The sequence below is a fragment of the Haemaphysalis longicornis genome, unplaced genomic scaffold, assembly GCF_048455015.1.
Source record: "Haemaphysalis longicornis isolate Haplotype H1 unplaced genomic scaffold, Haemaphysalis longicornis Haplotype H1 scaffold_3, whole genome shotgun sequence".
Taxonomy (NCBI): domain Eukaryota; kingdom Metazoa; phylum Arthropoda; class Arachnida; order Ixodida; family Ixodidae; genus Haemaphysalis; species Haemaphysalis longicornis.
This window is the reverse complement of record NW_027526335.1, coordinates 36072936-36086321: the sequence shown is the minus strand read 5'-3', so window position 1 is coordinate 36086321 and position 13386 is coordinate 36072936. Positions and strand designations below refer to the sequence as shown.

At 49.8% G+C, this 13386-nt stretch overlaps 1 protein-coding gene across 1 annotated transcript; it reads left to right on the top strand.

Moving 5' to 3' along the window:
• The first annotated feature begins 383 nt into the window (after positions 1-383).
• On the top strand, positions 384-12772 carry LOC144174289 (membrane-associated progesterone receptor component 1-like). The gene is made up of 3 exons (XM_077702906.1): positions 384-774; positions 4742-4891; positions 11870-12772. The coding sequence occupies exons 1-3, from the start codon at positions 444-446 to the stop codon at positions 12016-12018; spliced, it is 630 nt and encodes a 209-aa protein (XP_077559032.1). The 5' UTR covers positions 384-443; the 3' UTR covers positions 12019-12772.
• Positions 12773-13386: the final 614 nt, after the last annotated feature.

Genomic DNA, 13386 nt, shown 5'->3' with positions numbered 1-13386 from the left:
AAATAAATATGTGTGACTGTGTAAAAGCACACACACACAAAAGATGTTTTTTGTAGCTTTCTGATGTTTTTACGCTCGTAAAAAATTGATTAAATCAAGAGCGCACAAACACGTCACGATTAGTTCAAGAAATAGCCGTTGCGCTCCGATACCATCGACCCCCCAAAAACCCCCATCTCAGGGGCCCTTTAAAGATACAAAAAATAAAAGGTTTTACGGCCTAAATAACCAAATTTATTTGCTTTAATAAATTCTCCAAAATAAAAACGTGTCATTTAGTTTTGTGTTACCACTAGCAAAAATCAAGTTAAACAACGAAACCGAAACTGAGTGCGCGGAAAGAAACTCAACAGAGGCGCAGGAGGAGGAGGAGGCGAAGGAGGGCAGGCGCAGCGTCGGCGGCGGCGGCAGCGGCAGCAGCAGCCGAAGCAGCAGCAGCAATCATGGCGGAACACAAGGCAGCGGAGGCGCCCGACGCTTCTTCAACAGACGAGATGTCGTGGGGCGGCCTCCTGTCCGAGGTCTTTCTCAGTCCCCTGAATGTAGTCCTTTCTTCTGTGTGCGTATACCTGATATACAAGATATTCTTCAGCCGCCAGCACAGCAGGAGCGCCCAAGTCAAACGCGAGCCCGAGCTTCCTCCTATGAAGAAGCGAGACATGACTCCCGAGGAGATCCGCAAGTACGACGGCACGGGAGAAGATGGCCGAGTCCTCGTTGCCGTCAACGGGAAAGTCTTCGACGTCACCAGAGGACGCAATTTTTACGGGCCAGGTGAGCGACGCCGCGTTCTGATAGCTGCGCACCAGTTCAAGGCTGCTGCTGCTGCTGCATGTGCCGGACGACGCGACGCGGCTGCTGCTGCTTGCTGCTGCTTCAGCTAATCGTAAAGTGCGCGAAAGCGTGCGCGAGAACGCGGCAGCGATGCTTGTGCGGCCGATTTTGCGTAAGAACGCCGCCCCTGTCCCTGAAAGTCTGCTATTGTCTTTACGAGGAAGCGCTCGGAAGAAGCTCGCGACAATAGACGTCTTTTCTTCTTTTAAATAAAATACGAGCGGGAGGGGGTAAACGATATGTCATTTCACGGTGGTCATGTGTGTCTGGCGGTCGCGTTCGCTCTGGGCTGCGTTGCCGGCAGTCTCGCCACGGCTATCAGCGTGCTGCTGGGCGTGCCAGTTTGCGCGTCGCCTGGCGCGAGTGGACGCTGCCAGACTCGGTCCATGGGGCCGGCAAGGCGTCTCTGCGCAGCTTCGGAAAACGTGCCGCAACGCGATGTTTCGATGCCCGGTGTCGGCCTTGAGGTTCTGCGACGCGTTATCTCCTCCGGTCATTGTACGAACCATGCTAGTACGGTTGAAGAAGCCTCTTGTCACACAATTGTATGGTGTTGCCTACACCTCTAAAAGTAATGGGAACTACTCGTTATGCTAGAATGTGACAGTGCCCGGAACAAACTAAAACTACGTTGCAGTCGCTGCTGGTGGCACACACATCGCAGCACGAGCCTCCTTGTCTTGGGGAGGGGGGCTACTGAAAGTGCTTAACATGGACGCGATAAGACAACTTGAGGGCAGCAGCAGTTCTGGCGTTTTTTAGGTCAACGTTTACTACTACTTTTAGCCAGGGGCTGATATTGGTTTTAACCAAACAGCAGCGTTCAGATTGAAAAAAAAAAAAAAAAGCCTAACCCCAAGTACAGTGCTGAAAAATGCCAGCATGTTATGGTCTGGGCAGGCAAACAAAAGACAGGATTTCTGTAAAAAATAGTGAAACCTAGGCATGTAGCTAGAATATGCGAGCCCTAGGCTGGACTGGACTTTAGTGCCGCAATGGAGTTAAACTCATCAAAAGATAGCCTACGTCCTTTAAATTCTTGTTGAGCCTTCTTTTTTACATTCGACAACCACAATGAAAGTGCTAGAACAAGGCAGCTGTGGGGGCGTTCTGCCCTATAATTTGCACCGTAAATACAATTAACGGCAGCAAAGTTGTGCAAATGTGCACTTAAAGTTCAAAGTAGGCGTTAACGGAAAGCACTGATGCCCACAAATGAAACACGTTCACGCAGGTTTGTTGCTTTTGGTGCAGGCTATATGCAACCTGGTGTTTTTGCACAAATGAAAGTTTTGTACAATCTATGTGGCCAGGGCAAGGCAGTGTGTTCTTCTCTTGTGGCTTGAAGTGCCCGCATTCTGTTTCACATCAGTGGGACCAAGAGCAGGTGCAGCATTTTTTCTGCTGGGAAGAAGGGTCATCTTATTAGCACCGATGGTGTGTCCTCTCTAATTTTTCCCAAGCACACTGTTCTTGTTCCAAGATGAATGCGTGGTGTATGGGAGACTGCTGGGGTGCCTGATGAAATAACCACTCAGTGCTACTGGGTGGTGAGTGAAGCATGCGCTCGGACCATTAGAAACAGCTGGCCTTCTGTGAACACCTTTATAGTGAATTTACTGTACATGTCTGTCAGTCTCCACAGTGGGCAAAGCGGACGATGCTGACCTATTCAGCAAGCTGTGTCAATTTCAACTGCAAGCGAAACAGCTGGTGCCATCGGACACTCTCTTAGTGGTGTGTGAATGCTCCGCGTACCGGCGACACAAGCAGCTGTGTTTCAAGGCATGTCGGTGCTCTCTCTGAGCACAGCTGTTTTACTGGAACAACTGTGGCCATCGCATGTTCGCTCTCTAAGCAATGCCATACACAGTAGAGCATTGTCAGGATGTGCTGCTGCACCATTTATTTTACCAGCTAGAAGCATAGCAGCAGAGCCGAGCCAAAGCCAAGCCCCTCCCGACGGGGTGGCAGAGGCCGCAGCACCTTGGGTGGCCGGCACGTGGGCCCATGCCGGCTGACATTCTCTTGCTGTGGCGAGTGAATCCATTGGCCGTTTCCAGTGGTCCTGACATGCACAAATATTCTGCGTCATCTGCAGTCACAGTGGCGGAAATCTATGTGGCAGCATGAAGCAGTTGTGATGCCTCGCTTGGCTGATTACGTGCTTACCGTTTCTGCCTTGTCAAGGTTGTCCCAGGCGCATCCCCCTCCGCCTGTCTCGTCCTTTCCGATCCTCGCGCAAGAGAGAAGGATCTTCAAGCGGGGCCCAGCCAGTGGGATGTGGAATGGGACGAGCGTCACCAGCCACAATGTCGAACTTTGCACATGTGGCACATTTTCTTCCGCTCATCTCCACATGGAGGGAGTGTCGTTGGCTAAGCACGTTTGCTTAGAAGTTCCTCTACAAGAGTAAACGTTGCTGTCTTCTTCAGCCACAAACAGCATACTCCGGGCAAGTTAACAAAGCTCGCATTGACTTCTTGGCCAGTCGTTCTCTTGGCATTAAGGGCAGTTGTCGTGAAGCAAAAGTCCTTCTCAAAGACCATGCCCGCTGAATGGATCCATTGCAAGAATTGATGCACCCAATATGCACAACACTGCAAGAGCCTGTTCTGATTCAGCTGTATCAATTTGCTTGGCAATTTTGAAATGCCACGCTGCTGCCAGTCTTGTGCACAAAGCGTCCCAGAGGCTTGCCTGCCTACAGCACAAGAAAAGCACGAGAAGGGGAGTGGTGCCTCACTGGCTACAATCCCTCTATTGACTTCTGATGCCGTGTGTAGTTTATTTGATGGGCTGATCCGGACCAAATCTGAATATTAAAATAGCTTTGTGAGCCTGTAGCTAAAGCTCACAGGGTTTGAAATGAATGATAGCATTATTTTGTGACAGTAAAACAGTTACCAAATAGCTACACTGCAAGCATGAATCTGGGGCAAATGCTGCAAGCTGCTTTGCAAGCTACAGAGATGCTGCACAATCTCTTGGATGGCTCCGAAAACAGCGCGAAGGCTTTTGAAGTCAAAAGAGTTGTGAACAAGTGGTGTCTGCTATTTTCAAAGATACTAACAGTTGGGGTGCCCTTATGTCATCCACTTTTTCCATTCTTCACGATAGCATTGAACCAGTGTCCTGACTACAGGTTTTTGGCTGCCTCTCGGGTGCAGCACACAGGACCCTTCCTGCATCATATTATCGTGCAGTAAGCGGGCAATTTGGTCTTCATTTCCTTAAGCACTATTGCGTGATATCAGCAGTGTTCTCCATTGAACAAAATTGTCATGAGGTATGAGCTCGCCAGTCTTTCAAATAAATCAAATTTGTGTGTTTTCTTCGTGGTTTGATTAAAGTTGTTCATTTGCCGCCATGGGAGCAAGTTTCGTGGATGTACTACAAACTATTTTCATGACTTCACGAAACAAAGTATAGTATCTAAAAGTTCAGGGTCAGAGTTGTGCAGACGACGTCCAATAAATATGTTTCAACGAGCAATCTGCGAGCGAGTAGCAGCCCACTGCCGAATCAACCTTGACTAATCTGATCGTATGAGAGCAGAAGGATTCGTACACGACAAGCGTGTGCTTGTCAGTGAAATAAGTTTACTATGCAGTGCTTGATAAATGATTGTTTAAGGCCGCGGCAAAGCACAGATGCATGCCGTGCCCGCACTCAGCACCGTGCCTGTTCACCACGAGATGGGCCACTCGCGCATTTGTGTTAAAGTGAGCTTGAACTCAGTGGACAGAGTGCATGCATTCTCCAGTTGTGGTCTTGGGGCCATGCATTCTCCAGTTGTGGTCTTGGGGCCACACCAGTAGCTGGCACGAAGTGCTCCTAAAAACATTCTCGGAACGGTTGCAAGAGCCTTGAGAGTGATGTTTGAGATGGTTGGGTGCCCATGCAGGTGGACCGTACCATGCGTTTGCGGGGCATGACGCGTCCCGTGGCCTGGCGACCTTCTCGGTGGAGCGGCCCAAGGACGGCTACGACGACCTGTCCGACCTGAACCCCATGGAGATGGAGAGCGTGCGCGAGTGGGAGATGCAGTTCACAGGCAAGTGGGCCGGGTGGGCTCCGCTTGGGGTTATGGATACAGTGGCAGTTCACGGGAGTCAGCCAAGCATCCAGTGCATGGCGACTGTCATGCCTGTGCCCCGGTGCGCCCAACAAGCAAACTCCTCTTGCACCAAGGTGTTCACAGAACACCTCTCATTGGAATAGGCTTGTTTCTCAACTGGCAGCGCTCTCAAAGTGCGACTTTGGTTGGCACTCATGGTCTGCATGGCAGAGAAATTTTTCACTTTGCTTGGGCACCGCTAATAGGACAATACACTGCTGTATTGACTGTTTGGCAAAGACACTGGAGGTGAATGAACATGAAGCACTTCGGCACAAACAAAAACAAAATGTAATGACGACACGTGGTAACGGGCTAGAAACGAAGTTCTAAAGATAAATTGAGAAAAAAAGTAAACGGTGCTGAGTTAGAAAGTGACAAACCAACAAAACGGGAAAATATGTACGACAATGCAAATGGGTGTAGACGTAGTCGTGTGCAGTTGCAGACCTTTTCTTTCTGACCTGGAGTCCCATGGGAAATGCAGAAAAATTGTAGTCCCTCTAGATAAGTCATCATTGATGGCCAGGAAAGTGACACGACGTAAGCCTTGCTCCATGTCGCACACGAGACCGAGCTAGCTGTTGCTGCTCACACGACGGCAAATCGAGGGCAGCTGCACCACTCACACGCCGCAGCACTCCTCCGGGCCCCCTGTTTAGGCCACAAGGGAAACAGAACTGCCTGTGAGGGTCCTGCCACTTGGACATGTGCTCGTCCATCTAGTTAGAAATGTCAGAGCACTACTGCCCTCTCACGGGAAAGGAAGTAATTTTGTGCTGCGTAGAGTGTGGCTGGCGCTGGTAGCTGCACCTGACGTAGTGTTGCCTTCTTCTATTCCTCAGTGACCAGACAGCCATTGAAGCACAACGTGATGGCTCGCGCACACTTTGTGGATTTCGTTGTTTCGGTGCACACACTGACTGCGGTGGATTTGGATAGCTTTGGTTGGGCTTGGCAAGGCAGTCCCCAGGCATGATATTCAATCGTGAAATGAAGAGCAGCCCTTACAACTGCCAGTGTTGATGTCTTTCTTTTGGAAACACACTCTGTTCCGCATTCATTGGGGGCTTTGATCTATGCTGAGGAGCCACGTGCAGTACTGCTAGTGTGCCAACACTGGTAGCGTCGGAGCTAGAGAATGTTCGCCTACTGTTTGGGTGGGGATTTGTGGGTGCCAAGCTCCACATTTAGCCAATTATCATATCGGGGTAAACTCCAGGAAGGTTGATATCCGAAATTTGGCAGAAGGAAGATCGTTTGTGTGCATGGAGAAAATGAGGCAACGATGTTTTGAGATGCGTAGAGGGGATGCATGCTCTCTGTGCGCTTGAGCTGTAACCGGATTGGCGGCCTGCTTATGTATCGGGCTGTGTGGATTGGCGCGCAAAGCTCTCAGCTGCGATGCAGGCCCCCTCCCTTTCCGAAGCATTGTTACAATGCTGGCCGCCGCAGCTGCCAGGCCAGCTGTGCAGACTGCCAGGTGTCCTGCCCGGGCAGCCGACAAACCTCCACTGGCATTGTGCAGGCCTTGGGGCGTTCATCCTGTTTAAGACAGAGCGCTCTCATTTTCAACAACTCGCCCGAGGGGGCTGCTATCCAGTGACCTGCTGTTAAAACGGCGTTAAATGCAGAGTAACACTTTGTTCTGAGAGATATGTTTAGTAGCTCTCTTGGCTGTTGTTTGGCAATTAATGGTGCATTGTTTGCTTAGAAGTAATTCAAATCATTTATTTTCATTTTTTTGTATAAAAGAAGGGCACTACCGCAAAAAGCCACTGTTAAAAGCGGCTTAACGAGGCGGCTGGCCCGGTTTCTGACGTCAGCAAGATCATGACCGCGTGCGATATTAGATTTACACATCTTGTGAAGCAACCGAAGGGGTAAAAAAGCAGAACTCCAATTGCAGCTTTACCAACTTTGGAGAAAGTGGAAATGCTGATGAAAGGTAACAATTAGACAATTGCTACAATATTGGAAGCGAAAAACTATATGCAATCTATTTCTTTCAACAAGTAAAGGGGATTTTCAAATTCGTTTTCAAGGAAGGCTGTATGCATAAAATATATATGAAGAAGTGATAAAAGGGTCACTTGTTACACAAATTGCTAAAAGGGTCACAAATTGCTAAATTGTAAAAAAAGAATAAGGAGTTGCATAGAAAGTCATATTTTCATTACGAAATAAAGAGTGTTTTCAACTTTTTCTAAGGAAGGCTGTATGTATGTATCAACGGGAATAGTGTTGTATCTATTTAGCAACACCAGGAGGTTGTACGTTGGTGACTGTGATTGCTGTGGGGTGTTGGCATGTACCGTAACAATGGAAAACTCGTTCGGTGCGCCACATTTTTTGCCGAGTTCCGCTTGTCACCAAAAAATGAGTTACAGTTCTTCACAGCAGCATGAAATGAGCTTAACAATCTAAATTCGTAAAGACTGAGGATGAGGACAATAATGATACGGAAGCAGGTGAAAAGACTACTTCATCCCGTAAAGTATTTAGGAAGGAGGAGACGTGGTAAATACCAAAACGTTCGCCATATTTAGTACGCACCTGAGGTAAATTAAAGAGGAACCATGGGTGAAGTTTGCACACAGAAACGCAGGTTTTAAAGAACCCCTTTGCCCAAACATTTAAGCACAGCGGTCTGCCTTGAAAAAGTGGGAAAAAATTGGGCATACAGGAAAAGTGAAAAATGCTCATACTCATGTCACGTTGCATGCCGTATTTATTTTAGTGTAGATTTGAGAAGGGAGTCAATTCCTTGTTTTCCCAAAACGATGCTCAAAAATAACAACGTATGCCGTAATTGCACAACACTGTAAGCCAATGCGAGAAGAGTTTGTTCGCATGCATATACTGCACAGAGGGATTTGAGAGAGTATGACAAGCACCACATGTTTCGAAGCTGTACACAAACAAATGGGGCATGGCTGTTCTAGGCCAGGTCACAGTGCCAATATCTGCCTAAGTACTTCACAGTTGGTGCGGGTATTATGGGGCCGCAGGCACAGTCTGCGTAGTTCAAGCCGTGCAGAAAAAACAGGCGGATCATGCGGGATCACTTTCAGGGGATTGTGAAAATAAACCAACGGTGTCTTTGGCTAGTCTGCCATCTGGGCCATTTTCGCATTACAGCTGTGTGTCACTGCAGTTGTGAAAGCGCGTGAAAAACAGCACGCCAGTCGACCGTGGCACCCTCTCAGTGTGCCATGCAGCGCGCTCGCTGCGTTTTCTGTTGAAGCATTTTTGAAAAGTGAAGTTGCTGTTCTAACAAATTTTTATTGAGGAAGTAAATAAGTTTTTGCTTACTTTTCCTCGCCCAAATTATTTTTTCTGGCAAGAAATGGTGTAAAATAAGCGTCATCTGCCAGCACACCGCTTTTAGCCGTGTTCATCTGCACTCTGCGTTGAGCAGACAATCAGAGGCGTCGACAAAACTGCCCACAGTTTAAAATTCAAAAATAAATTTATTCAGACCGAAAAAATGTCGCAAAAAAAAATAGCATTGCGAGGAGAATGTATCAAAACAACTATTTATAGGTTTAGAAAAAATTTCTCAGTAGCAAAAAGGGCCAGATTACTGAGAGGGTGCTGCAGTCGACCGGTTAGAACAGAACAGGGGAAGGGACAAGTGTGCGAGTGCCGAAAAAAAAAGGGGGGGGGATGGAGTGATATGGGAGTTCAAAACTGGAGGGGGGGGAGAGATAGGGCGGAGGCAAATCTATTAGGCTAGTTAAGAGTAGGGGCAAATAAGTGGAATAAAACGGGCAAGTCGGTTGCTGACAGTCAATGTCCTGATACAAAGGGAGGGCCTGTAATCGTCATGATCATCGTGCCATCTGCCTGAGGCGTCCATTGCCAACAGGATCTCACTGGAGACTAGCATGGCAGACTAGCCAGGGGCTGTACCAGTAGTGCGTCGTTGCCTCCAATTGCCAAGCAGCCCTTTGTAATTTCCCTCACCACGAGACCCGCCCGTGTGCAATCATAGTGTAAATTCAGCGCAAAGGAAGATGAGCAGGACGAGCACTAACTCTCAACTCAACATTTATTCATCACGTGGGACTGTTTATACATTCGGTGAACAGCACTCTGCACATGAAGAGCAAGAAGGAAACAGGCAAGAAAAAAATTTAACACATGAAAGGCATGATCTAATGGGCAACACATTCCTTTCTCCTTTTTTTTATTGCCATAGTGACTTTTCGATCAAGCCAGTTCTTGCTGTACTCTGGGCTGAGGAGGGCTTACTGATACGCGCACCCCTCATTTGGTTGATGCGAAATGCCTCTACGATTTTTTGTTATCATTGAGATGGATGGCGTGACAGGGCCTGTGTGTCGTTGAGTACTTACTGGCTTGCAGCCATGTTCCTGGCAGTGCAAAGTCTGTGCAGGGGAAAGGGGTCGACTTGCCCTCTGTGCCCCGCGTCTTCCCTTGTGGCCCTGTGTGCAAGGAGGCCCCACAAGGGAGGGAGGTCTGGTAAATGACCCCCTGACAACACGGAACAAGCTGCGCAGCATGTTTTATGCTGCAGCCCATGTGCACAGGAGCCTCCATGGCCGTACCTTTCCTTTCCACGGCAGTGCAAACTATTTACCTTTTTTCTTGTTACTGAAGGTGCTAATTCTATCTATCAAGTGTTTCTATACCTTTGTGTGTGATACCAAATAGCTTGGTGATCCGGAGCTGTCACGGATAGCGTACATTTCCCCTACACAAAAGACATGGTGAAGCCAAGAGTTGGGCCCTAGAATTTTCCTTGAGATTTGCTGCGGTGTGTGTGTCCATCGGAGGCTGTAAAGGCCTTGGGAATGACAGCAACAGGAGTCGAGCGAAGTGGCTACTGTGCAGGGGCCTCCCTCCTTTGTGTGGCACTCGAAAGGCGGCTGCTGAATGACCGCTGCATGTTCACGTGGGCTGGTGTTGTGGCAGGAAGGTGGGCCAGTGTCGCATGCGGGGTTAGAAAAATGTCCAAGAGAAATTGGGGCGAATTAAAGGGGCCCTGAAAGGCATTTTGAGCACACTAAATGAAGTAGCGCAATCGTTAGATTGGGTCGTCAAGGTCATCTGGGCCAAGTATTACTCTTTTACGCGCAGCGGAAAGCTCACACTTTTGTTGCAAAGTTTGTCGCTTTTTTCTCACCCTTTCCTTCGTCTTTTTGGACGCCGCCATCTTCACATGTCTACATCATCGATTCCCCGATGTTCGTCATGAGCTAGACATCCTGCTATTGGGCGGCTTTTTCACGCACTTCCGGCAAAGAGATGAGTCGTCTGCTCAGCGTCGACTCGCCGGCTGATCTGCCAGTGTAGTGCCGGAGTGCTTGGACATTTTACGACAAACGAAACAAGTGTAAACAAACGCTTAACCGTTCGTATTGAATGCAACACGGCCATAACACGACATGGATATTCTCTTACCGGAGTACGTCCCATAAAGAAAGCGTTGAAGCCCCGTGGCACTTCTTTCGTGCATTCGCAGAGAACGCCCTGAGCCGAATGCCCAGGTTTGACGGATACATTTTTTTTCACTTCAAAACAATCCAGAGATGCGTTTCGAACGAACACAACGTCACAACATGCGTTGCAAGTCTGAACCGCGATTGACAGACGATGGGCTGCCTCCTCCTGCCCCTCGTAAATTCGGCACTCACCTCGCGCGCGGTTTGAGGGAACGAACAGCAAGTCACTTAACTCTGGCGCGCAAGCCGAGATGGCTTTTAGCCACGCACACTGCACATACCCCATGCGAGGTTGAGTCGTACGTCGCTCGAGAAAGATAATCCAGGCCATGGGAAGCACTATCCACCCGCAGAAGCACAACGTCGCATTTCATCGCGAAACAAAGGCGTCCACAACACACACACCAATGCCAAACGCATCTCGCACTTCCAAATGAGAGTGAGTAGTATGCCTGCAGTGCCCATATGCCGCGAGGTGGGGCCCCAAGCTGAACCGGGATCACGCAACCGTAACTGACCTCTGGGGCGGTTTGTGCCTTGTTGCCAAGGCAACCGATGTTTGAGATCGTCAAAGAAAGGCGCTCGCTCCAGCGCTAGAAAGCTCAGAGCCGCGCCGGAGCATGTTTAGCCAACGTTGCCGCTCTCCACCACGCGTCGCCCCAAGCTGAACTGGTCACATGATTGAAGCGTTTTGTGCACGGGTTCTGTATCGGCTTAAAATGTCTTTTTCACATGGCGCCGGCAGGAATTACCACCACCGCAAAATAAGACCCGGCACCAGCGGGGCCACATCTGATACGGCACTTTTTGGATAAACAGTGCGCGGTGCATGAAAGGGACCGAGCGCAAGATCCTCCCCAGCGGCTGCGAGTTCGCCGCCGATTAAAAGTCACGTGCTGCACTGCAGCAACGCACACCGCGAAAGGGCAAGGCCAGGCCACCGCACACATGCGGCCAGATTTTTCGTTCGCTTATCCATCCTTGAGCGGAGTGCGGAATTCATGGTGTCAACAAAACTTGCCCGTAGCAGACGGCAGTCGGAGGAGCGTAATGCGGAAGTACGTCACCGCTGACTAGCGCAGCATCATGGGAGGCAGTGCTCGCGCGTCGTCAACAGTTGAAAAGAGGAGGAAACGCGGCGCGACGATAATGCGCGGTTTTTGATTTACGATTTCTCAGCTAATACTCATCGCTTTAACAAAATTCTTGCGGGAGGAGATTGCTAATACATTGTCTTATTTGGTTACATGTAGATCCATGCATCGGCGGAAGGTATTTCAGGACCCCTTTAATTCAGCTTCGATCTGGCAGGCTCGGCCTGCTGCAACAAGTGTTGAGAGAAGGGAAGTTTGTTAATGTCCAGCATTCATTGTTCAAATAAAGTGGTTTAGCGGGTGGTGTCAGGGTGCTGCTCACTGTGTGTGCCATCTGGTTTCCCCCGCAGAGAAGTACCACTACGTGGGGCGCCTGTTGAAGCCGGGTGAAGAGCCGACCGACTACTCGGACGAGGAGGAGTCTGGCGCTGAGCCGGCCAGCAAGAAAGTCGACAGCGAAGCCTCCTCGGGCGGCGACACCAAGGCCCACGCGGAATGACAGGCGCCAGGGGAACCACCCTGCATCCCCCTGCTGCTGCCCCCCCCCTGAATCGACGTACGGAGAAGAAAATTGTACCAGGGGCATGCAGCAGTGGCCGCATTAGCTGCCGAGCAAAGAAAAATGGCCGGAAAATTGTGCGCTGGTCCAGTAGCGTGGTGGTGTTCTTTTTTTAAGTTGAGACGCGCACAGCTCCTCTGTCTTAGTGCTGGAAGCAGCGCAATGTGCGTCTCTCTTGCCTCGAGCCCACCAAGGGTCGAGGCCCTGGTGCAGCAGCGATCCTGTGGGCCACCTGCCGCTCTGGCCATTTAGCACTGGGACGTCTGCTCAGACCAAAGCTCTGCTGCCGGGCTTGCGTTGCTGCACTAGGGGGGGCTTCTTCACTGCCTCTTGTTGGTCTGAGCGTCTCGTCCCAGGTGTGCTGCCGCTTTTTGTGTTTCCTTTCCCCCCTTGCAGCTCGGTTGTTGTGCACACAATGGAACTCTCCCGGCATACTGCGGACAGCTCCCTCGGCCTCCGCTGTTGTGCTGTGCTGGTCCAGCACTGCTGGCTGGGCCGTGCGTATTGTACACCTGGGTGTGTCGGGTTTTACATAAGGAGAACGTTCTTGTCTTCCTCTTTCCACGCACAGACTTGTACATAACTCCCTTCCACCGTCCATTTTAGATGGACATGGCCAGTCTGTATAGAGGAGCTACGTGTGTGCATGGTGTGGGTATGTCTGTGTGAATAAAGACGTGGTATGTACAACAAACGCCCCCCGTTCCTTGTCCCACTCTTTCCACTGCTGAGCAGCGTAGTTGCCAGCAAGGCACAGAGTAGTCACCAAGGGGACCTACTGGTGCAGCAGGGTTCTCTGTGCTGCCCCACTGGCCACACATCAGGCTGCACAAGGGAAATTGCAGTGTGGCCATAGCCTGATCACTTGGCAGTGGCTGGTCCACTCCCATCAACATTGGGGTGCAAAGCTTTTCTGTTCGCCTTGGCTAGACCAATCTACAGTGTTGTTCATAGGGCCAGCAACCATCTTGCCCAAAACAAAGGTTTGGACCAATATTGCAGTTCTCTGCAATAGCTGAAACAGTACAAAATGGCAGTGCTTAGTACAGAATGACCTTTGGCATGTGTCAGCTGTTTCAGTTGTGCCCTAGTTGGTTTAGTGGTATGCACTGCGCATTAAAATTTGGCAAGGGTAAAATTTCAGTGCGGCTGGCCTTTATATTTTCAGAACACCTCGGGACTTTCAGTTGTATACAAGCTTTCCACAGACTGCCTAAGTGGCAGGCCAGATTCCCAACCGACTGAAAGAACAGGCTGCATTTACGAAAGGCTACTGAAACCAACTCAATTGCATCCTGCATGGAGCAT

Bases quoted from the DNA above. Each gene is read 5' to 3' on its own strand.
- LOC144174289 (XM_077702906.1), top strand. From the start codon at position 444: ATGGCGGAACACAAGGCAGCGGAGGCGCCCGACGCTTCTTCAACAGAC. The intron at 775-4,741 runs GTGAGCGACGCC...GTGCCCATGCAG, and splicing joins ACGCAATTTTTACGGGCCAG to GTGGACCGTACCATGCGTTT. The intron at 4,892-11,869 runs GCAAGTGGGCCG...TTTCCCCCGCAG, and splicing joins GTGGGAGATGCAGTTCACAG to AGAAGTACCACTACGTGGGG.